Below are 24970 nucleotides of genomic sequence, written 5' to 3'. Positions count from 1 at the left end.
GTAAGTGCAGAGAAAATATGTTTTGGTAAATATTTTAAATATTTATCCCTTTTTACCTCCTAGATTTAAGGACCCACTGTGCATCTCACACAGGCAGACAGGCTCGACTGAATGATGCTCTTAGAAGGAAGGAAGGGAGCATCCGAGAGAGGAGAGAGGCCTGTGCCTGAGGACGATGCTGAGGAGCAGAGTACCTCTGCCTGCTCATTAGTTCTGGGATATTGTGGGCCTCAAGGAAAGTGACCTCCCCGTGGAGTTTGGGAAGGGTGGCCTGCGTGCCTCTGTGATGTTCAGGAGAGTCCTTCTGCTTTGAAGAAAGGTGAGGAAAGGTTCTTCTCTTTCTTGGTCCTTGGGTTTCCTGGGTGGGAGGAACCCCAAGCCAGGGATGACTCACGACTCACCTCTAACTTCCCCAGCAGAATGTGCTCTCCTAAATCTTAGTCACACAACGCTGTCGCAGGCGGGTACATAAGACATAATGGCATCTCCAGCCACCTTGCTTTTTCTTTCTGGTATGGTATATATGGACCATTTAGTCTTTCATTCAATAAATAAGAACTCAGCACCTAATGTGAGGTTGCAGTAAGACACTGTGGTAAAGTCAACTTCTCTTGCCGTTGTTAGGGAATGTTCTGTTCTGTGCAAGCAAGTTTTTCACATTTCCCACACATATTAATTTAATTTGCATATATGAAAATTGTAATCGCTTTATTGGAAAACGTTTCCAAGCATGACTGCTTTGTCTCTGACCTTTAACTTAATGGAATGACACAATTTAACCTTCCTGTGAAAGTCCAGAGGATCATCATGGGGACTGGTATTTGGCTGTGCTGGACGCAGCCCGCTTCCGGAGGTGGGTCGACCCTAACACTAACTGGCCCCGGGTCCTTCCACATTTGGAACACTTGTGTTGGCTTGCCCCTTACAGGCTTTTCCCCTCCTTTGTTGATAGTCTTCCACCATCTCTTCTTGTTACAATATTTGTTCAATCAGCCTACCTCTCTGCCTTTGCTGTTTATAATCTTCAGAGAGTTGTGAAATATGTAGCTCAGCTGATCAGAATTTTCTCTAAATTAAGAACAGGTTATGAATTAGGTCTTAAGAGGCTCTCCCATGAGGACAGCACACACATGGCTGTCGATTTTAATAGCCCAGAGGTTGCCTCCAACCCGGTTTGTAGCTTTTCACTGGATCACAGAGGTTGTTTTATATGTGGTCTCAGGATAAGCATTAACACAAAAACAGCAGGTATTTTGGTTAAAAAAAAAAAAAGCCCAAGAATGTATCTTATTGTTTCTAAAAGTATTTTTATGTAGGGAATTTGATTATTGAAAGACTCTCTGCTCTGTTCTGGATTGTTGAGCTTGCCAAATAAGTTGATTGTGGATAAGTGAGATGTTTTTTTTGACTCTCCTTGATTTTGTCACTTCACAACAGGAAACAATATATCTAGATTCATACAGAAAATGGAAGAAGCACTTCATGAAAGTTTTCTTCATGACAAGCACTTGACTTATATTACCACACTGGCCTTCACAAAATTTCTCTGGGTGCCGTAATTCTTCCTCTTTCATGCAGATGAGGAAATGTACCCAAGGTTACTGTTATTGGCTGAACTGCATCCCTCTGGAATTCATATGTTGGAGTCCTAATTCCCAGTACCTTAGAATGTGACCTCACTTGGAGATCAGGTCTTTACAGAAGTAATCAAGTTACAAGGAGGTCATTAGGATGGGCCCTAATATAATATGCCCAGTGTCCTTATGAAAGGAGATTTGGACATAGACAGGCACAGAGGGAAGACAGTGGGAAGATACAGGGCGAAGACTGTCACCCACGAGCCAAGGAAAGAAGTCTGTAAGAGTACCTTCTCGCATGGCCCTCAGAAGGAACCAGCCCTGCCCTCCCCTCGATTTTGGACTTCTCAACTCCAGAACTGTGAGATAACAGGTTTCTGTTGTTAAAGCCACCCAGTCTGTGATACCTTTACAGCAGCCCCAGCAAACGAACACAGTCACGTTGGTAGTGCGTGACAAAACCACGCAGCACGTGGCTTTACACTCAAGCTAAGATCGAATGCTCAAGCGAATGCATAATCTTTTCCATGTCTTGTCTGTGGTCTTGTATGGTCTGGGGCCAAAGCAGCTGGTCAATCCAGAGTTGAGCTCCGAGTACGGGAACGACATGAGTATCCTCGGCGCTCAGTCCCGGGCAGAGCAGGAGCCCCGTGAGCTAAAGGCCAGGGTGCTGAAAATCCCTAGTCCCTTGGCTTCCTTTGGAGGGTGCTCTGGGGTCTCTGCTCAGCAGAGGCTGTGACGCAACTGAGCATCTGTCCGGAGCAAGAGTGAGGCTATTGTCCCTTAAGCATGACTGCTGCCATGACTGTCATGCTCCTTTTTGTTGGCTCTTTTCCCCTACAAGAGGTGGAGTGGACAAAAGTGAGAGTTTGGGGATGGAGGCAAACTGTAATATTTTGACCAACCTAACTGCCTTTGAAGAAACAAGAAGATAAAATGATCAGAAAGCAAACTTCATCTGTTGGGAAAATAATCAGAAGCTTGGGAGAAGATAAATGTGCTCTTCATTCTGATAAGATGCAGAAGCTGTTCATGAGGAAAAATCAATGACGATGACAGAAAGAATAAATCATCTGACACACAGAAAGCCTTTAAGGTCATATGCTTTTCACTCAAATGGAGAGGTAAATATTCCACTTGTCACATCCATCTCTTCAGCAGCACACGTTATAAGCCAAAATGGAGAGGTCGGTTTAGAAAGAAGATATCTTTAAATCTTTACACATATTTTAAATGCATTAGTAGCACGTTGACTGAGAGGTGATGCCATCTGAATTATTTTTTGGTCATAAAGACCTAGCAGGGATAAAACTCCCAGGTTGAGCATCTCCAAGGGAAGACCAAATTTGGTAAGTTTTCCAATGAGACGTATATAGAAAGGTCAACATTATATCAATACAATTATATTTGGAAGTGATATAGATATGTTCCCGGGCATTCCAATTTGTGAAAGCTGATGCTAATAAACCTCTAAGATCTAATTTAAATGGCTTTATTTTTGCAAAGATACTCACGGCAGGAAGTGCAAAGAAAGAAATGCCAAGAAGCGCAAAGCCTGCAGAAAGCAATCTTCCCAGCCAAGTTAGGGGGGTTTTGTCTCCATAGCCAATCGTTGTCAATGTAATCTAAAAACAAAATAAATAGAACATGCAGCTTAAGTACTTGAGAGGAAAGTTAGGACCTATGAACAGGAGGCAAGGCCATGTTTCCACTAAATCATTATTCAACAAGCCTCGTTGGCACATTTTATTACTGTGCTTTAATTTTCCGTGACGCATAACAGAGCTTTTCTTTGTTTAAGGAAGGGAATAACCTACATACTTGTTTCTTCCTTATAACACAATTTTCCATCTTTTCTAAGTGTATTCAAAGAAAGATTATTTTAAAAAGTGGATAACCATCAGTGATACAGAAATGATAGCATCATGGATTTAGGACTGGATCAGTACCCAAAACAATAATTTATGTTAATTGAGGCTATCTATTTATTACCTTGGCAGGCATTTCCTGGAGGTCTAGTGTGTGCAAGGTACGTGTTATGATTTGTAGTGGAACAAAAATGAGAGGTACATAGTTCTTGTCCTAAGATATTTACGGCGTAAGAGGGGAGACACGTCACACACAAATCATTAAAACACAGAATAGGGCAAGACAAGCATTATGATGGATGCAAAAATAATCTGCTATGGGGATTCAAAGAACAGATTGATCATCACCCTCTTGGGGGAGCCAAGGAGGCTTTATCAGGGAGATGTCAGCATCCCTAGGCTTTGAAGGAGAAGCAATATTTTGAGAGGCAGAAATGAAGAAGAGGGTGATCTAGGGAGGGAAAAGAGGTGACCAGCCGCACAGCAGTGAGGACAAATAGGGTAGGTTCTAGAAAGTATAAGTTGTTCAGTTGGGTTGGAGCATGGTGGGTCTGAAGAGGATTAGTGGAACAGGAGATTAGCTAGATATGCTATAGCTAGATCAGGGAGTGTCTTTGAAAACGATATTTGGATCATGTCTCTGCCATGATCACACTGCTCTGGGATCTTCCCATGTGTCTTAGAACAAAGTCCCAGCTCCTCTCCAGGGCCCACAAGGTTCTGCATGACCTAGCACAATGATGGGGCAAGTGAACTGGGACTGTATGGGAGTGCAAAGTAAAGAGGTGTGTTAGGAAGTGCAATAGAAATGCATTTGTTAATTGTCTGGGATGAAAAGGGAGACTAAGTCAACAAGAACTTAAACATTTCAAGGGGAAGATGGTTGTGCCATAAATAGAAATACGATAATGGGAAATGGAAGATTTTGGAGCAAAGACAGAGAGTTTGGTTTTGCAAATAAGTGCTTTTTAAATGTTAGCACGACTCTGATCTAGAAACATTGAGCAGGAAATTGAGATAGAGAGCTCAAGTCTTGAAAGAGAAATTGGGTTCAGCATGAGATTTGGGTTTTGGAATCAGGCACAGGATGATTGTTGAGGCTCCATGAATAAATGAGACTGAAAAGCCTGCAAAGAAGGGGTCCAAGGACACCTTGGGTAACAGACACTGAAGGGATGGGAGGGAAAGGAAAGTCAGAGAAGAATAAATGTTTTAAAAAGTAACGGAACTAGAAATGGGTTATGTAAATGGAAACTCAACAGAGAAGGGAGTTTCATAAAGGACCAGGTGATCCCTAGTCTCACAGTCTCATAGAAAACAAGGACAGTGAGGACTGAGAAAAGATACTGGATATGGAGATCGATGGCCACTGATTTCTAAGAAAGTGGCTGCTTTGGTTTTATCCTTCGACCTGGCCTTGGACAGCGGGGTTACATTTGAGAGGCAGAAACAATAGGAGACGATGCTCCATGATGCCAGACCTTTCAGAAACTTTCAACTCAGCTGCTGAGCCCTCCCCAGCTTTCTTCTCTCCTCACTTGCATGGTTTTTCTCTTGGTATCTTTTGTGGCTCCTCTTGTGTAGCACCTCCTATGCTAGTCATCCTTCGACTGTTGGATTCTTAAGGTTTGGTTCTGAGTTCTCTCTTTTTAAAAATTTTATTCTTCTCTCACTTTCTTTCCTCTTCCATCCCCTCTTTCCTTTTTCCAGGTGATTTTTTTTAAAGGTTTTATTATGTTTATTTGAGAGAGAGAGTGAGAGAGAACATGAGCGGGGGAGGAGGGGCAGAGGGAGAAGCAGACTCCCCACTGAGCAGGGAGCCCAACATGGGACTCGATCCCAGGACCCTGGGATCATGACCCGAGCTGAAGGCAGATGCTCAACCGACTGAACCAGCCAGGCGCCCCCTTCCCAGGTGATCTTAAGTGTTCTCCTGGATTTAAATACCATTTTTATGGTGCACACCAAATTCACACCTCCAGGCCAGATTCTTCTGAGCTCCAGATTCACATATGTGCAGTTGATATTTCTATCTGGATGGCGCACAGCCATTTAGACTTAACATGTTTAAAACAGAAAACTTATTCTCTCCAAACCTGTCACTCCCCCAAATGCATCCCCTCGCTTCCTAATCAAGGGCACGACCGTCCACCCAGTTGCTCATGTCAGAAGCCTCAGTCATCCTCATCTCTTCTTTCCCTCACTCCCTCCCTGAATCAATCAAGTCCCATGTGTTCTAACTCCCAAAGATACTGCCAGATCATCCCCTGCTTGCTGTCTTCCCTGCCATGGTGTCAGGCCAGGCTGCTGGAGCAATTTCTCAATTGCTTTCTCTGATTTGGCTCTTGATTCCCTCTAGTTCCTTCCCCCTGCACCTGTGAGGGAAATTATTTTGTTACTTCCCTTTAAAAATCCTCCAACAGCTATTCATTGAATTGAGAATAAACTCTAAGATCCTAACTGTGGCCTACCTGACCTGGTGTCCACCTACCTCTCCAAGATCATCCTGATTTCACCCTTGCTCACTGTACTTTGACCACAATGTCCTTTCAGCTCTTCAAATAGGCCAGACTATTTCTGCCACAGGGCCTTTGCATATCCTGTTTCTTCAGCCAGAACTGCTCTTCTCCCTACCCTTCCCAGAGTTCCTTCTCATTCTTCAAGTCTTATCCAAAATACTCCATCATCAAAGTGGCCTTCCCTACCCACTCTGTCTACAATAGGACCCCTAGTTACTTTCTATTTCAGCCCCTTGTTTCTTAATAGAACTTACCATAAGTGGTAGATTTCTGTATGTTTCTTTGCGGAGGGGGTCCTATTTCCTTTACCAGAAGGGAAACCGTGTCTTTGTTATCTCTCTAACATCTTGCATGATACTTTCCACAAAGTAGGAGGAACTCAATATATATTTAGTAAATAAATGAAGAGTCCTTTCAAGAACATTGGCAACAAATGGAGTGAGAAAAATAGGGCCAGAGCTCCCAGAAATCTCTGACTTGAAGGCGGGTTTTCTAGGATGTATTTGTGCACGTCTGCAGAGAGAGTGAGACTGAGGTGGGGAGGAAGAGTGGCAGCTTTATTACAGGGTAAGGCAACCATGGAGGAAGGCAAATAGGATCAAGGGTACAGTTGGAAGGGTTAGCCTTGGCAGTTTGGAAGGATGTGTCTTCTACCATGGGGGAAAGATGTGGACACAGTATGAGTGAAGGGCAGCGCTGGGAATGCCTGAGTTGGCTCTCTTCAATTCCAGTAAAGGAGAGAGTGCGGTCAGCTGTGGGGAGTGAAAGGCTTAGAGCTTGGGGCAGTGACAGTGTGAGAAGGTGTCAGGGACAAACCAACAAGAGGTCTACAGAACAGGGGAGGCTCATCCAAGGTTGGAGAAAGGGAATTTGCAGTAGAACTTAGTAGCCAACTTAATCACACATCACTAGCAGTATGAGGGGTAGGCTCTCCAAGGAATTCCTTGAGATTGCAGAAAAAATATTCCTGGTTCAATTTTTTTTTTTAAAGATTTTATTTATTTATTTATTTGAGAGAGAGAGAGAGAGAAACAGCATGAGAGGGGATAGGGTCAGAGGGAGAAGCAGGCTCCCCGCCGAGCCGGGAGCCCGATGCGGGACTCGATCCCAGGACTCCGGGATCATGACCTGAGCCGAAGGCAGTCGCTTAACCAACTGAGCCACCCAGGCGCCCCTTGGTTCAATTTTATTATAGATTCCTAATTCTTAAATATGTGGGAAATATTTTAATTTATAATTTTTCTGCAAAATAGCTTAGTCCTTTTACAGCAGTTTAATCATAATAAATGGAAGGAGATATTTCATGGTCGATCACAGCAATAATGGTACATTTCATGGTAAACTTTACATTCTAATAATACAGTAGTCCCCCCTTATCCATGAGGGATATATTCCAAGACCCCCCAATGGATGCTTGAAGCTACAGATAGTACTGAATCCTATATATACTATGTTTTTTTTTCCCTATACACACATACCTATGATAAAGTTTAATACATAAATTAAGTACAGTAAGAGATCAATGACAATAACTAATAATAAGAATAATTATAACAATATGCTGTAAGAAAAGTTCTGTGAATGTGGTCTCTCTTGAAATATGATACTGCACTCACCCTTCTTGTGATGATAAAATGCCTAGCGATGAAGTGAGATGAATGAGGTAGGCACGGTGATGTCGTGTTTAGGCTACTATTGACCTTCTGACTAAACGTCAGGAGGAGGACCATCTGCTTCCCGAGTGCAGATTGACCGCAGGTAACGGAAGCAGTGGAAAGAAAAACCAGGGATAAGGGGGGAACTACTGTGCATTTGAGTTATTCTCCTTGGCTCATGGCTCTGAGAGTGGTTTTTTTTTTTTTTTTTTTAAACCACTGGTTTTAAGTCCAAAGAATGAGACACAGCAAAGTGATGATGTGCCCAGTGTTTTCATTCTGAGTAGAGAAGAATGCCTGCTCTCTCTCATTCTGAATTTAGAGTTGCCTTCCCTCTTACAGGTGTGCTTTATCAGGGAGAAAAGAACCCCGTGAACTCTGAGAGCGGCCCCCTGGAGCCCCTCGGGGGACGGCAAAGACCCTGCCCACCTTCTCTCTGGGCTGGGTTCCGGCTGGGAGATGACCCCGTGTCCGAGGCTGCAGGGGGCTGGAATGGTTGGCAGCCTCGCTCAGGTGCAACCATTTCCTCCACTCCGATTTTAAAGTCTCTCAGGATGTTGCTTGGTTGGAAGCATAGAGGCCCTTTGTTGCGGGGCTGGGCTTGAGAAGGATCTGGCAACCGGGCAGCAGTTTTGTCTCAGTCCATGCCGGGGAGCGGGACTTTTATTTCATCCCCGCTGGGAGCAGGTCACTTTTTGTAGCTGCAAGGGGGGGCAACTGGGCTCCCTGATGGGGACAGACGGGTTGTATCAGGGACGAAACTGACACTTCTAAGATGCACTTACAATAAAACGATGTGAGCCTTCTTTACGAATTCACACTGACCCATCAGCTTGATCCGGCCGCTGACTTTCTAAGCAATGACCGGTTGCCTGCGATGAAACCATCCTCAGGTGAGGTCTGCATAGATGTTCATTGGTTTTTCTGGACTTTTAGGCCAAGCTGTCCTTGAAATACCGGTGTGTCTCCTGGAACAGTGCAACTACATTATGTTTCTTTTTTTCTTTTCCTAACCCCTGGAACGCCCTGCTAACGATTATCAACAGGTCCTTTGTACCTGAGCTGAGTGCAGAAGCCCTCGGGGGGTTTATTCTCCCACACTTGTGCCACACTTTGGGCTCACACAGAAGCCCAAAGACACCAGCTCTTGGGGAGCTCCTGGAACAGCAGCTTGTTTCAGAGAAACTTGAGAGGCTGCCTGTGTGATCTTCGGAGGCTGGAGGAGATCTGCCATATTGGACATAATTCCATTTTGGACCTACTTCCAGAGCTTAAAAGAGATATGCTGGTTAACATGGGTTGAACAGATTAAATCTTTAAAATGTATTTATGTATTTACTCATGTACTTACATATTGGTTATTGATCCTTACTTACTGATTTTCGACTATGGTGTTTACAAGATCCTTGGAAAGTCTGTGAGGTTTTGAATTTACTTATAAACTAAAAGATGTATGACAAAAATGTCAAATATCTCTTCCAGTGCAGTTGTAAGGGAGATGACTGGTTTCATTGACTGAGAGGATGCCATTCGTCGCCTCGCCTTGTGACCAGAGGCGGAAACTGGCAGATGCATCGTCAGGTGGTAGCCGGACAAGACGGATCGGGATCTGAGAGGGAACGGCCCACCTCAGCCTGCAGCTCCACCTCGGTCGACCTCAGGAACGCTGGTAGTTTGAGCTGTCTCTCCCATTGGGCCATTTCCTTGAAGCTGATCTGGCAGATGGGAACAGTTCAGGTACATTTTTGCCCTCATAGTGCATGTACTCAGTTGCAGCCACGCAGGCGAGAAAAGACATTTTCTGAAAAATCTGGGTTGCAAATGTTGGTATAAACGTGTGATTGTGGTAGCAAAGGTGGACTGTGGGCCCTTACTGTGTTTAGTCACTGAGAAGTCTTCCTCAGGAATAATCCTGCAAAACAAATGCAAATTCTGGCCCAAGCTTTCTTGATTTTTCTTTCCTCTTCCTTTCTTTTCTTTTTTTGGGGGATGGCAGATGCTATGGTCAGATTGTAGTTTTTTTTTTTTTTCCTTCAATAACAGAATTAATTCCAGACCAGTAGATATAAACCCATCCTTCTTCCCTTCAAGTAACAAATCAATAAACGTTTATTGGCCTAATTTTGAGAATACAATTATGACTACTAGTTTATAGCTAATTCATTCATGTGAACAAGTTAAGAACATACTATTTATAGATTTCCAAAGCACAGTATAATTTCCCCATAAGACGGTCCTTCAAAGGAGGATGATTCACATGAGCAGTTTGTCAATAATCTCTTCCCCTACACACTCCTCTCCTCCCCTCTTCTTCTCTTCTCCTCTCCTCTCCTCTCTTCTCCTCTCCTCCTCTTCTCTTCTCCTCTCCTCCTCTTCTCTTCTCCTCTCCTCCTCTTCTCTTCTCTTCTCTTCTCTTCTCTTCTCTTCTCTTCTCTTCTCTTCTCTTCTCTTCTCTTCTCTCCTCTCCTCTCCTCTCCTCTCCTCTCCTCTCCTCTTCTCTCCTCTTCTCTTCTCTTTTCTCTTCTCTTCATCTTCTTTCTCTTCTCTTATCTCTGGGCTACTTCCTGAACACCTAGTTTCAGAGTGGGTAGTCTAGACCCTGTGCAGAAATTTGTTCACCATAAACTAGGAGATGAGAAAGGTTTTGGGTGTGCAGATAGCAGACTCTCTTGTGGTGGTGGCATCACATAATGTGGGTGCTGCTGTGGCAGGCAGCTCAGGGCAATAGCATTCTCTGTTGTTCTTCCAGGCTCGTTGTCACATACATAACAACAGTAGTGACTTATATTTATCCAGTGCCCGATAAAGGCCCTACATATCCTATTCTCGTTTACTACACATAGCAACTTTGTGTTTGGGTAATGCTATTTTCTCTATTTTATAGAGATAGTAAATGATTGCTGAATACCACACCTCTGCTAAATCATAACGACAGGGCTGGAAGCCAAGTTCCCTGACTGTCATTCTTCTGTTCTTTTCCATGCAGTATGTGCTCAATGTTTATGGACTAAAACTGAGCAAAAGTATTCAGAGCCATGTGTGAGAGGACATTCTAATGGAACAGACTTCTTAGGAGAGGCTTCCCCAAAGAGGCTTATGACTGATATATTTCATACATCCGTGCCATCCAGGTTGGCACAGGACTTGTAAATGCTCATAGCGGCTAAGATGTTTCAGTGGGTAGCAGCTTGGGTATGTGTGTCTCAGTTTTTGCTTGGTGTTTAATAATGGGCTGTACAACCTGCTGAGTGCACTGTATACTACACCATCCATAGAGCCTTCTCAATTATTTGCTTTGAATTCTAGGACTAACTGGCTAATACAAAATTCTTCTACCTGCCTGAAGTAATCATGTCAAGCACATGGTCCCAGGTGAGGGCTGTACTCAGACGCTGACTCAAGAATACTGTTTGCTGCTGTATGCCTCTTAATAAAAAAGCCACCCCATCACACTGTCTCCATCACAGAAATAGCAGGAAGTAGAGAACAACCTGGCCTTCAAGAGCAGATCATTATCAGGCAATATTACTTCGGGAAGACCTGATCTCAAGTTATTTCAGAATAGATCTAAAGCAAATCAAAAGGAGAAAAACAGTAACAGGAAAGAAGGAGGTAATAATAGGAAATAACTCCAGGAAGACTTGTTCTTAAATTATTTCAGAATAAATCTAAAGCAACCAAAAAGGAGGAAAATAGTAATGGGAAATAACATCCAATGGAGCTCTGCCTAACAATCAGAAGATCCTCTTTGCCTGTAGCTGCCAGTGCCTCAGCCACGAGTTACTTCCCCTTGACCCTCTTCTACTTCCGCTGTCACAAACGTCCCTTCAGAACCCAGAACATCTTTTCATTGTAACCCCCAATTCCCAAGCCCCTTCTGTGCTTAAGCTGTGAGTCTGCCATGAGGTATATAGCTTTTTGTTCCTTTTGTCTTAAAGGTGCTTCCGTCTAACATCCATAACGAAATGTTTTTGCCAACAGTAGCCACCATCTTTGATTGGGCACTGGCTGTGGTCTTGGTACCAGGCCCTTTATATTGATTATTACACTTACTTAACAAGCTAGGTGTTGTTATTCGATAGTATGGAATTGTTTTCCGGGATCAGAGTTCTTTGAATTGTTATTGGCTTTGAGTAGTGCTGATCATACCCTGAATCCCTCCAAAAGTTGGTCTTGGGGATAGCCCTTGTTATTTTCTTAAAGAAAGGAAGTTAGTACTTAGTATTCAGAATTCACTGAAATATTGTACCCATAAACCACAAATTGCATTTTGATACTTAATGTCAATAATTTGGGCTTTTTTAATGAAGAGAACTTCCTATTTTTTAACTGAAGTCTAACACTTAGAAACACTCCAATTCAGGGCACTTTCATTCCTCTATTTATTCTGGATAATTCCGTAGTTAGCAAGGTGTCCATTATGTGCAACATGGACAATTTTAACTAGAAAGTATCCAGCCACATTTTATTAAGGTCTTGAACAATATATAATAAAAGGTATAGTGTTCTAAATTTATTTTATTTCACACTGGAGACCCAGTATATGTTCTTCTTATAAGGAATAGAAATAGGGGTGCTTGGGTGGTTCAGTCAGTTAAGCGTCTGCCTTTGGCTCAGGTCATGATCCCAGGGTCCTGGGATGGAGCCCCACGTCCAGCTCCCTGCTCAGCGGGGAGCCTGCTTCTCTCTCTCCCTCTGCCTGCCACTCCCCCTGCTTGTGTTCTCTCTCCGACAAATAAATAAATAAAATCTTTAAAAAAAAGAATAGAAATAATAAGCACTCTTGTTTGCTTTTTTGTATATTTTTAGGCATCAATTTCATTAATGACTCAGTTAATATCAACAAACCCACTGTGGACCAACAAGGCCTTTTCGTAGAAGCTTGACATCTTAGAAGATTTTTACTTGGATATTCAAGACCAGATTTGTTGTTGTTTTTTTTTTTTTAATGGAGACATAATTAGGCCATTCAAAGAACCTGTTAAGTACAGGTTAAGCTTCAGTCAAAATAGCACTACTGAAATGGAAATCAATGAAAATATGTTGCTTCCCCTATGAAAGTCACAGATACGACCTTTGAAAACTTGCTCATGTGGGTTATTCTGGCAAAAGAAATAAGCTAGTGACTAAGTGAGAAGCATATTAAGAGTTTCCCACACACTATTTAACATACAATACAGCAATTCTGATTAGTAATAAGGAGAAAAGGAAGACTATTGGAAAGAAGGATAAAGAACTGCCAGGCTGAACTCATCAATGACTGCATTTCCAAGGGACAGGTGCACCTGAATGTCTCAAGAATTTAAGTATGTTAGAATTATCAAAGAAAAACAAAAACTATTCAAATTGTTGCTTAATAATAATAATAATAATAAATTAATAAATAATAAATAATAAACTGTCTTCCCCTTGCTGGCTAGAAGAGCCTCCTGTTTTCTCAGTTTACACAGTTTATCACACAATGAGTCATAGATCTTCACTTGCATTCTACATATAAAAGGTATTTTAAGAATGTCACATGACTGCTCTCTTTCAGGTTTTCCACCTTCCTCCTTTCAAAATGTCAATTAATGCGTGTGGGGTAGGAGGGAGGGGCTGGGAACCAAATCATTACACCACCAGATTGCTTTGTTATCAATGACTCTGATAATTTAAGAAAAAAATCCTACCTTCAGGTGAAGCTATTTCTGATTCTTATTCATTTTACTACTGCTGTGTGGCCAACAAATATCCCGAATTCTGTTCAATACAAGCCCTGACAAATTTTCTTTGTCCTTGACAAGAGTTCTAGCTCTCACTGATGCGCTTTGGGTGAGTAGCAGCACAATGCAACAATTGATAACTTAAATTTATATTCCACAAAACAATCAACTTATAAATATATATATTTATTTTTTTAAGTAGGCTCCATGCCCAGCATTGAGCCCAATGCGGGGCTTGATCAGATCGGAGCTGAAATCAAGAGTTGGACACTTAACCTACTGAGCCACCCGGGTGGCTTATAAGTTATAAATTATAAACTTAAAAATATTTAACTTATAAATATTTTGACCACAGTTTAAGAAAAGGATGTATTTTAATTTTGGTGACAATCTAGCACTCAAGAAATATTACTGATGATTTTTTAGAGAACTTAACTTTGTTGGACCAAAGAGATGGGAAGCCATTTAGACAATTATAAATGCTGTATATTTTCACAAAACACCCTTTTGGAATGTCTTAAGGAAGAAAATAAAAAGAATATAGTTTATATATTGCAGAAAGCACTCCCCTATCCTGTGACATTCTTATTAGGGCCCATGTTTCAATGACTGTCTTATAAATTCTTTACAATGCAGACAAGATTTTTGCTTTAATGGAAAACTACGCCTTGCTTAGAGCACACATTTCCAGGTTATCGACTTCTGACTTTATGGGGCTCTGCATTTTTCATGGCTGTTGAGCTATTTTGCAACTCTGTAAGTTGTAGATAACTGGTAGCATTGCAAAATAATTCTTGTCTATAGACATGTAAATAAATTCTGTCTAGAGGAGGTTTAATTGACTTCACACTCACACTGTGGAAGAAACCAGCTTTACCTCTACTTGAATTCATTTCAATATTCTTGATCTTTATACGTTTCTGTTTTTTGGATAGTCCTTTAAGCCAGATATAACATTGTACTGGTTCCCTCATTAACGACAAATTTTAAAAAAGGAGTTAAAATCTTTAGCACGGGTCTGTATGAGGTCATGATTTTTTTTTATTTGTTTGGCAAACTATCTTTTAATAACAATTTAAATGAAAAGTAGGTTTTTGAGTGGAAAATTTTGAAATTAGGTGTCTATGATCTCTGACCTCACAGATGGTTTCCAGTTTTCTCTTTTTCACTTCTTGTGCCATAATTTTACTATAACTTCCATTCAGCTACTATTCCTTTTTTTTAAACCTCAGATAAACTTTTTGATGAGTGGTAAACCGATGCAAAATTGGTCAAATTGGTCATTTAAAATCTGTGCTCCACAGAGTTAAGACGAACAAACAACCCTATCAAGATTTTAATCACAGTTAAAAAAAATAATGTATCCTTATTTTGGCAACAATCTAGCACTCAAGAAACACTTCTGATGATTTATAAGAGAACTTAATTTTGTTGAGCCATAGAGATGGGAAAAGTCTTTAGACAATTTTAGTGCTGTATATTTTCACATAACTCTTCTGGAAGTTAATGTTTTTATTGAGACCTTTCATAAATGATTCATAGAAATCATTATACTGTATTCAAAGGAAACATTTCACAACATCCAAAAAATAAAAACAGATTTTTATACTTACTGTGCCCCACCAGAGAGCATCTGCATATGTAGAAAACTCTTTATTGGCATCTTTTTCCACAAGATAGACAAGGAAAGATGAAAAAATAAGAACCAAAAATCCTATGTACCAAGCTGTGATTAATTCCTAGATATAAAAGGAATGAAAGACTGTTAGAGGTAAAAAAAATCTGTGAAAAAGGAAAAAAAATCTATGTATTCATTTTACTACTTTTTGGATATTTATGATTGTGTGTGTGTGTGTGTGCATGTATATATATATTTATGGAATTTACTTTTTTATTCGGAGGATGTCCCAGTGAACAGAAAAACTTCCTTGGTCTTTTTGGATTGGTGCACAGTATTCTAAAGACATGGGTTTACTATAATTTATTTGGGGCATGAGGACTTGAAAAACATTATTTTTTGTTTGGTAACGTTGACACACAATGTTACATTAGTTTCAGGTGTACAACATCGGATTCCACATCTCTGCACATTATGCTGTGCTCACCACAAGCCGTTTGTCACCACACAACGCTGTTACAGTATCACTGAGTATCCCTGTGCAGAGCCTTTTAGTCCTGTGACTTAGTCATTCCACAACTGCAACCCCATCTCTCCCTCTCCCTTTCACCGATTTGCCTCTTCTCCCCTCCCCTTCCCTCTGGCAACCGTATGATGACTTTTAAATAATCCATTATACGTTGTGTTTTAACCAACCTCTGAAATGACTGTTTGCTTGATGGGTTCATTAAATATTCCACAGCAATCAGTGAAAAAGTTTCAGAAGTCTTGTGCTATAATTTAGAAAGCAAAGCTTACCTTGCTGTGAGCATAAACCACTGAACCTAGTAATTTCCAAGTGCCTCCCCTTCGGTCCATGCGCACCATGCGGAGGATCTGTAGGAAACGGAGACTTCTGAGTGCAGACGTGGCAAAAATATTACCCTGAGTTTTTGCAGAAACAACTGCTATTGAAGCGATAAGAACAATGGTATCTGAAAGAAACAGGTTGAAGTAGCCATAAGTAGCAGGACGTGGAAGTTTTACTGCTCAAAATAGTGTTTCAGAAAGGTTCGCTTTGACCTCTTTGAGGCACAGATAAACAGATCTTGAACCCCAGCCTGGAGGGGTGCTACTGGGGCTCTGTGATAACTGAAGAGCGAAAATGCAGAGGACAGGATCTCCTTATTGCCTTGGTTCTGACCCTTTGGCTATTCTATGCTTTATCTATGCAGTTCTGAACCATTTGCTACGTAACCCTGGAAGAACTGGATGGACAATGGCCTTTGGAAAGTTCAGTGTTCCAGGGAGCACTAGGGCTGTTTTGGCTCCGGTTTCATTGGCATTCCCGTCCTCAGCCCTAACACGGCGGATTCCTGCTTGATGCCACAGAGCATCATAGTTTGCGCGGTTATGAAAGTGTTGCTTGGTATCATCACGTCTCTTGTTTTCTTGCCAAAGAAGCTTGTAGCTCTTTTCTGCAAAAAATTTCCTTGTGTTGTGGAGTCTGAGACTTCACATACTCTCTAACAAAGGCCTCAGCTGAGTTGGATACTCTAAGCTCTCTGCATAGAGTATCTTTATACCTGGCCGGTCAATTATGTGTAAGTTTGGTATACAGATTAAGTAATAGTACATTTGTTACAATAGAGTATTAATTATATTCACTGTGTATTGCATGGGAATGGATATTTGATGTTTGACATATTGACATTTGACTTCAAAAATATCTGCCCTTTTGTAAGCTAAGAAAGAGAAACAGAGCAGTTAATGAAAGCATAGAAAAGATAAAAGGGGACTTAATTGCTCCAAGGGCAAATATCTGAGTGACGGGAAGTAGGCTTTGAAGTGGGAGAAGTGAAGTGGGGATGAATGGCCTCCTATGGCAATTTTAAAATAAGTTAACTTGACCTTAACATCCTCAAATAAAATTTCTTTCCTGCTCCAAGTGGGCCGTGCATGACTGGGCATCCACACTGCAGAGAGGAGTTCCACTTCAAGGGCATTGGATTTATAATGTTTCTGTGATCATCAGGATTAACTGCTGTATGAATGTGTATTCATCATCCAGCGCGGCCTTTCTCCCTGCACTGAGAGAAGTCTGGTCTCCGGGAGTGGACAGGGCAGATCTTTTGAATGACTCTCCTGGTGCCCCTTCTGGGTCAGGACTTGAAGTGGTTGACTGTACAAGGATCAGCTGAAGGGCTTTTTCCAATCAGATCTAACCACTATAGGACTTTGTGGGTAGAGAGCCACAAGCACGTCCTTGAGTTACAGCTCTCTGCAGCTGTTGGAAATGAGAAGGAATTAAATGTGTTGACACAGACACCAAAGACTTATTTTAAGTGAATAAAAAGACAGTTGCAAAGCTGTATGTGCAATGTAATCTTATTTTAATAAAAAATAAATGAACAGGAAAATCATGTGAGAATATATACAGATTATTACCATTAAGTCTCTCCAAAGGTAGAGAGAGTGGGGTGAGTATGTGGGTAAAGGGACTTTTTACTTTCTAAGTTATTAATTTCTGTAATATGGAATTTTATAACAATGACAATGTCTTCTGAAATCAGAAAAAAACTTTAGAAAAGAGTTAAGTGTGAAAACGTCTCTTGGTTTGCATCATTTCAGGGATTTACTCCTGAGACAAGTGGTTTACAGACAAAGAGACATTTCTTATATGGCCCTGCTAGATATGTATTTGTTGTTTTTTTTTAAATTTTATTTTATTATGTATTTGTTTTTATTTCTCATTGTAATCCTGCTTCTTCCAAGTATACAAAGGAAAGAAAAAGGAACAATACCTCATTTACTATGTTAAAATATTTGAGATAGTAGAAATAAGTAAATGACTGGTAAGGATGCAGAAAATACAGCACTTAAAACTTACTGTGTGCCTGGCACCTTCTTTAGTTCTGTGTTTTCTTTACAAATGTTAATTATTTCATCCTTATAACAACTGTGTTGGTTAGGTCTTCTACAGATCCCATTTTACAGATGAGAAAAGTGAGGCACAAAAAGCACATACTGTATTAGTTTAAAAGAATCAGGTATCGAGCCGTTAGACTACAGCACAAAATGTATGAAGCTATGAAGTTCGTTCATTAGAGAAAACCTAGAAAAAGTAAAAGCAACACTGCTGGTTTGAAACGATTCAAAAAATTATGCACACAGTGAATCATAATCTAATTGTTTGAAGTCACAAAATATGCAAAGGTAACTACAGATGTGATTTAACACCCTCATTGTAATTCAGATCAGATGAGAAAGTTGGAGTTCAGTAAAATGAAACCACAGATGAGCGACCAAATGGCAAACGATGAATGCAGTCATAAAAATGTTTCTGGTTGGATTACAGTCCTCCGCTGAATTTTGCTGTCAGTACCACCTAGAATATTTCCCAGGCTAATATTTTAGAAGTTATGACTACTCTTTATTTTTATATATGTATTTATTATTTTTGTAGTCCATTATAGAACTTGTATCCCGAGTACCTAGAACAGTGCCTGAAACATGGAAAGCACTCAATAAATATTTATAGAATGGACTTAGATTAAACACTCAAAGTAGCTTGAACTTTGTTCTCTTACTATATCAGTGTTTTAATAACTAGAATAAGAATCTGAAATACTCTTAAGTTAATCAAAGGATCACTTCAATATTCCATCTTGAATTCTACTGCAACATAATAATTCATAGCTATCATCCATTAAAGTTTATCAATCTCACTAAGATTTCTTTTTTATAAAATTAGGTAGGGGCAGTTTTCAAAGACAGTGTCATAGGAGGCTCCTGAACTTGCTTCTTCCCATCGATGCGCCAAATAAACACTTGCACATGGAATAATTCCCTGTGAAGGAAATCCAGAGACTAGCTGAGGCACTCCTAAACATCTGGCAAATAAGAAAATACCCACATTGAAATGGGTAGGAAAGGCTGGGACATAATTTTGCCTTAAACCTCACTCTTAGCACAGTGCCATACAAATGGGAGGTAACTCCCACATCCCAGTTTCTCCCTGAGAAGCTAAGGGTTTGGACCCCACATTTAGCCTCCTAACTTTAAGGCTGCCACTTGAGGGACAGGCCTTCCAAACAACTTGCTTTGAAAGCCAATGGGGATTGCAGCCACAAGATCCACAAGACTATAGCAAACAAAGAAGCAGTTTTTAATGGGTGTGAGCACCACTGTGGCTACTACCCCAGGACTCAGTGCAGAAGGAACAGGCAGAAATGCCCATCTTAGTCTTTCTCTAAAAGGATTATATTTGCATACTTTAAAAAAGTTTTTATTTAAATTCCAGTTAGTTAATATCCAGTGTAATATTAGTTTCAGGTGTACAATGTAGTGATTCAACAATTACCTATATCACCCTGTGATCGTCACAAGTGCCCTCCTTAATCCCCATCACCTATTTTACCATATATGACAACCCCATAGCTAACATCATAGTCAATAATAAAAAAAATAAAAGCTTTCTCTCTAAAATAAGGAACAAGATAAGGATGCCCACTCTTGCCACTTTTATTCAACATAGTATCTAAAGTCCCAGCCAGAGCAATTAGGCAAGAAAAAGAAATAAAGGCATCCAAATTGGAAAGGAAGAAGTAAAACCATCACTATTTGCAGATGACATATACAGAAAACTCTAAAGATTCCACCAAGACATTATTGGAACTAATAAATTAATTAAGTAAAGTTGCAGCACACAAAATCAATATACAAAAATAAATTGTGTTTCTATACACTAACAATGATTTCTGAAAAAGACAAATAAGAAAATCCTCTTTACTATAGCATCAAAAAGAATAAAATACTTAGGAATAAATTTAACCAAGGAGGTGAAAGATCTGTTTGGTGACAACTATAAGACACTTATGAAAGAAACTGAAAGAGACACAAGTAAATGAAAAGACATTCCATGCTCATGGATTGGAAGAATATTGTTAAAATGTCCACACTACTCAAAGCAATCTATAGAGTTAATGCAATCTCTATCAAAATTCCAATGGCATTTTCTACAGAAATAGAACAATTCTAAAATTCCTATAGAATCACAAAAGACACCGAATAGCCAAAGCAATCTTGAGAAAAAAAAGAACAAGCTGGAGGCATTATGCTCCCTGATTTCAAACTATATTACAAAGCTATAATAATCAAACCTGCATGGTATCAGCATAAAATAGACACATAGGTCAATGGAACAGAATAGAGAGCCCAGAAATAAACCCATGCATACATGATCAATTAACTAATGACAAAGGAGCCAGAAATATACAATGGGGAAAGGATAATCTCATCAATAAATGGTGTTGGGAAAACTGGATGACCACATACAAATGAATGAAACTGGACTGCTATCTTATACCATACACAAAAATCAACTAAAGATGTATTAAAGATGTAAGTGTAACACATGACTCCATAAGAGTCCTAGAAGGAAACATAGAGTAGGCTCCTTGACATTGATCTTGACAATGATTTTCTGGATTTGTCACCAAAAACAAAGGCAACAAAAGCACAAATAAACAAGTGGGACCACATCAAACCAAAAAGCTTCTGCACAGAAAAGGAAAGCAGCAACAAAATGAAAAGGCAATGTACCATAGGAGAAAATATTTGCAAATCACTTACCTGATAAGGAGTTAATATTCAAAATATATAAATTACTCATACAGCTCAATAGTAAAATAACAAATAATCCAATTTAAAAAATGGGCAGAGGAAATGAAGACATGTTATTCCAAACAAGACACACAAATGGCCAACAGGTATATGAAAAGGTGCTCAACATCACTAATTATGAGATAATGCAAATCAAAACCATAGTGAGATATTACTTCACCCCTGTTAGAATGACTATTATAAAAAAGACAAGAGATAACAAATGCTGGTGAGGATGTGAAGGAAAGGGAACCCTGGGGCATTGTTGGTGGGAATGTAAATTGTTATGTTCATTATGGAAAACAGTATGGAGGTTCCTCAAAAAATTAAAAATAGTGGAATATTTTTCAGCCATGAGAAAGAAGAAAATCATAATGTTTGCAACAACATGGATGAACCTTGAGGGTATCATGTTAACTGAAATGAGCCAGACAGAGAAAGACAAATACTGTACATCACTTATGTGTGGAATCTAAAAAAGTTGAACTCATAGAAACAGAGACTAGAATTATGATTACCAGGAGCTGGGGGTGGGAGAAATGGGGAGATGCTGGTCAAAGATTATAAACTTCCAGTTGTCAGATGAATAAGTTCTGGGGATCTAATATACAGGATGGTGATTATAATTAATGATACTGTTATTACATACTTGAAAGTTGCCCAGAGAGTATATCTTAAATGTTTTCACCACAAAAAAGAAATGGTAATTGTGTGATGTGATGGAGGTGTTAGCTACCAATCAGTTTGCAATATATAAGTGTATCAAATCAATAGGGTGTACACCTTAAACTTACACATTGTTATATGTCAGCTGTATCCCAATAAGGCTGGAGAAAAACTGGGCAGAGTAGCTTAAGCTGTGCAATTAGTTAATCATCTAAAATGTTTTTTTCAAAGAGAGGAGGCTTGTCTTAAGTGAATATACCACATTTTAGTATAAGGTAGAAACTATAGACAGCCCTCAAAGCTCATTGGCTTCATATTCGTTTGTTTATCCATTCATGCATTAAGCAGTTAATTGAATGTCAGATATGATATTCAATGTTCGCATTAGAAATGAATATTCATTAATCCACTAGATCATCAATCTATCACGAATATGTATTAAATCCCTACGATGTACCAGGCATGGTGCTTAATACTTTACATTACATCAGTGTTGTCAATGGGGATGATTTTTACCTCCCAGGGGACATCTAGCAATGTCTGGAGACTTACTTGGTTGTCTTAATTGGGAAGGGGATTACTACTGGCATCTAGTGGTAAAGGGGATTACCACTGGCATAGATGTAAAGGTTGCTGCAAAACATCCTACAATGCCCAGATTAGTCCCCAGAAAAAAGAATTACCTAGTCCAAGTGCCAATAGTGCCAAGTTGGGAAACCCTGATGTGCATGACTCTATTTAGTACTCCTATGAGCTAGATAATATTAGGACCATCTGCTTCTTGCAAACGAAGAACTAAGACTTGCAGTGATCAACTAGCCAAGGCCCAATATCCTAAGTGGCTGAGCTGGCCATTCCTTGACTCCAAAGTTGTGCCCTTAAAAGTTATGGTATACCATTCTGTGGATAAAGAAAATCCAGGGTGACATGGGTAGGGTCGGATGGGGAGAAGAGGGTGGGGATTATCCGGAGAGCAACTGGATAATAAAGTTGGAATAAATTATTATGACATGAAGCATTCAGGAGAGAGCAGAATGCAGAAAGAAAATGATACTAAAAACAGATGGTACTTTTATGGATACATCAAGAGAAAATGGGGCTAGAGGAAGAAATAGAACTGTTAATAAACAATAGGGAGCTCCAAATTGCATGGAAAAAAGGAAGTAATCCTGAGTTCTTAAAATCTACTTCTCCCAAAGGAAAGAGATGTGAACAAGTGGGGAAGTAGTGAAGATAGTTATTGATTACTAGCAGCCCATTAGAAATGTGAAATATAGGCTTATAGGTTCTAGGAAGTAGGTTCACATACTTACTGAATCACTCAGAATGATTTATGGATGAATTCTTGAGATTTGAGGAGACTGCAAAGATTTGCGCAAAGTAAATACTGTAATGATATTTAAGACACGTAGGGGTTGTAGAAGAGCGTATTATTAGACTCCACTGGAACTTTGCTCCAGTGTTATTTAGTCAGCACAATGGATATAAATTGATCACCTTGGACTTTGTGTAAAAGGGATTAGTCACCGAAATACTGAAAATCCCTCATTATAAGGTGGATTCATATCGAAGGCTACCCTAACATGGACCAAAGATTGGGTTAAAGCAAGATCAACTGCATGGATGGAGCTAGAGAGTATGATGCTAAGCGAAATAAGTCAGTCAGAGAAAGACAAATACCATATGATTTCACTCCACTCATGGAATTTAAGAAGTGAAACAAATGAGCAAAGGGCAGAAGAGAGAGAGAGACAGACAAACCAGGAAACAGACTCTTAACTATAGAGAACAAACTGATGGTTACCAGAGGGTGGGGGCATAGGGGAAATAGGTGATGGGGATTAAGGAGGGCCCTTGTGTGAGGAACACTGGGTAATGTATGGAATTGTTGAATCACTATATTATGCACTTGAAACTAATGTAACACCCTATATTAATTAACTGGAATTAAAAGAAAAACTTGAAAAAAAACCAAGATGAACTGCATACTCGAACTTGGTGGGATGTATTTTGTTGCTACAATTACATGACATAATACATCTATTATGAAAGCCTATTTTACCATACATGGCTTAATTTCAAATCATAATGGGGAGAACTAAATCATATGGATTAAGCAAATCATGGTTGAACACTTTTAAACTAGTAATTGTAAGGACAGACAGATTCTGTAGAGGTAAACCACAAAGGGCGTACCTTTTGATTCCTGGAAACTGTCTGGAGACTTTAGGCTTTTAAAATTTTTGTAAATTATGTTAGAGTCTCAGAAAGTTTCCCCTGATAGCTAACATAAATTTCCCTCTTGCACTTTAAACTCATTTCATCTTGTTATCTCTGGGAAAAACAGAAATACAACAAATAAAATATTCTTCCACCACCTTTTTTGTTCTAAATCCTAGTGGCCTCACTATAAGCTAACCTTTGGATGATTTAAATAAAATAAATATGTTTTAAAATTATAAAATAGTAGCTGCTATAAAATATCAACACACTAGACATATGTAGTATAAGGTAGGAAGGAAATTTATTTAATTAGCCAATTATTATTAATGAATTTCAGATTACTTGAATTTTTGCTCTTAAAATGATGCTGAAATGCACAGTTTAGTACACATATTTTTGTAGGTTAAGGATAAATTCCTAGAGATTGGATTGCTGGGTTGAATGTTGACAAGTTTTGAGTTTTGAGCCCTCCAAAGGATGGTATCAGTTGTTACTAACAATGTATGAAAGTAATTATTTTGGGGCGCCTGGGTGGCTCAGTCGTTAAGTGTCTGCCTTCGGCTCGGGTCATGATCCCAGGGTCCTGGGATCGAGCCCAGCATCGGGCTCCCTGCTCGGCGGGAAGCCTGCTTCTCCCTCTCCCACTCCCCCTGCTTGTGTTCCCTCTCTCACTGTCTCTCTCTGTCAAATAAATAAATAAAATCTTTAAAAAAAAAAAGGTAATTATTTTTCTGCCTCCTTGCTAATAAAAGTAATGCTAATAAAAATAACAATAGTAATGGTAACAGCTAACACAGCAACAGTTTACTGTGTGATAGATATTGTCCTAAGCATTCTCAGGTATTACATGGAATATTATAAATTTGTAATCTTTGCTAACATGATAGGCAAAAAGGTCACTTATTTTTCTTTACTCATTCTGTATTTCGTGTTATTTAGAAGTCAAGGAACTCAAGTCATCTAGAAAGACTCTGCCCAAGATTATAAAAGTATTTTCCTAGATTTTTTTTTGGTGTATTTAGATGCTCATTGTAAGGACAGATAGATTCTGTAGAGGTAAACCACAAAGGGGGTACCCTTGTGGTTTACGTATTTACGTTCACTGTTCAGGATAGTCTTCATGGCAAAGTTACCTAGCTGTCCGCACAGATGCATGCTTCTCTTCTGAAGTGTAGAATTATCCCTGGGAAGAGGCAGCCCACCCAGGGACACCATATGCCAGGTCTGCTTGCCTCTGGGTGGGATGATGTGACTAGGTCTAGCTAAGGGAAGGTGAATTGAAATAATGTGTGCCACTTCCAGGCTGAGGGGACACAGAGAGCCTATGCCTTCCGTCTTTTCCTTTCTGCCACCTGTGGCCGGTACTAAGCATATCTTTAGGAACCACATGCTTAAGATGGCAGGGCCTTTGTCACCCTGGGTTCCTGAGTGACTGCACTGAGCAGAGTCTTTACCACATACCCCACACCCAGCAAGGACTACCTTCATTGGACTATTAC

The 24970-nt window shown here is 39.9% G+C and overlaps 1 protein-coding gene across 5 annotated transcripts in view; it reads right to left on the bottom strand.

Moving 5' to 3' along the window:
* Nucleotides 1-24970, bottom strand: part of KCNQ5 (potassium voltage-gated channel subfamily Q member 5) — a 509046-nt gene that overhangs the window by 88686 nt on the left and 395390 nt on the right. For all 5 annotated transcript variants that reach the window (XM_045867079.3, XM_045867078.3, XM_045867080.3 and 2 more), the window contains exons 4-6: nt 15738-15913; nt 14935-15060; nt 3092-3202 (exon numbers count right to left, since the gene is read on the bottom strand). In XM_045867079.3, coding sequence (XP_045723035.1) covers nt 3092-3202; nt 14935-15060; nt 15738-15913 — 413 coding nt within the window. The remainder of the gene's footprint in view (nt 1-3091; nt 3203-14934; nt 15061-15737; nt 15914-24970) is intronic.

This window comes from Mirounga angustirostris, unplaced genomic scaffold (genome assembly GCF_029215605.1).
Source record: "Mirounga angustirostris isolate CCGP_5_RB_7025 unplaced genomic scaffold, mMirAng1.0.hap1 SCAF_8, whole genome shotgun sequence".
Taxonomy (NCBI): domain Eukaryota; kingdom Metazoa; phylum Chordata; class Mammalia; order Carnivora; family Phocidae; genus Mirounga; species Mirounga angustirostris.
The sequence above is the reverse complement of the archived record's forward strand: the minus strand, read 5'-3'. Positions and strand labels throughout refer to the sequence as shown.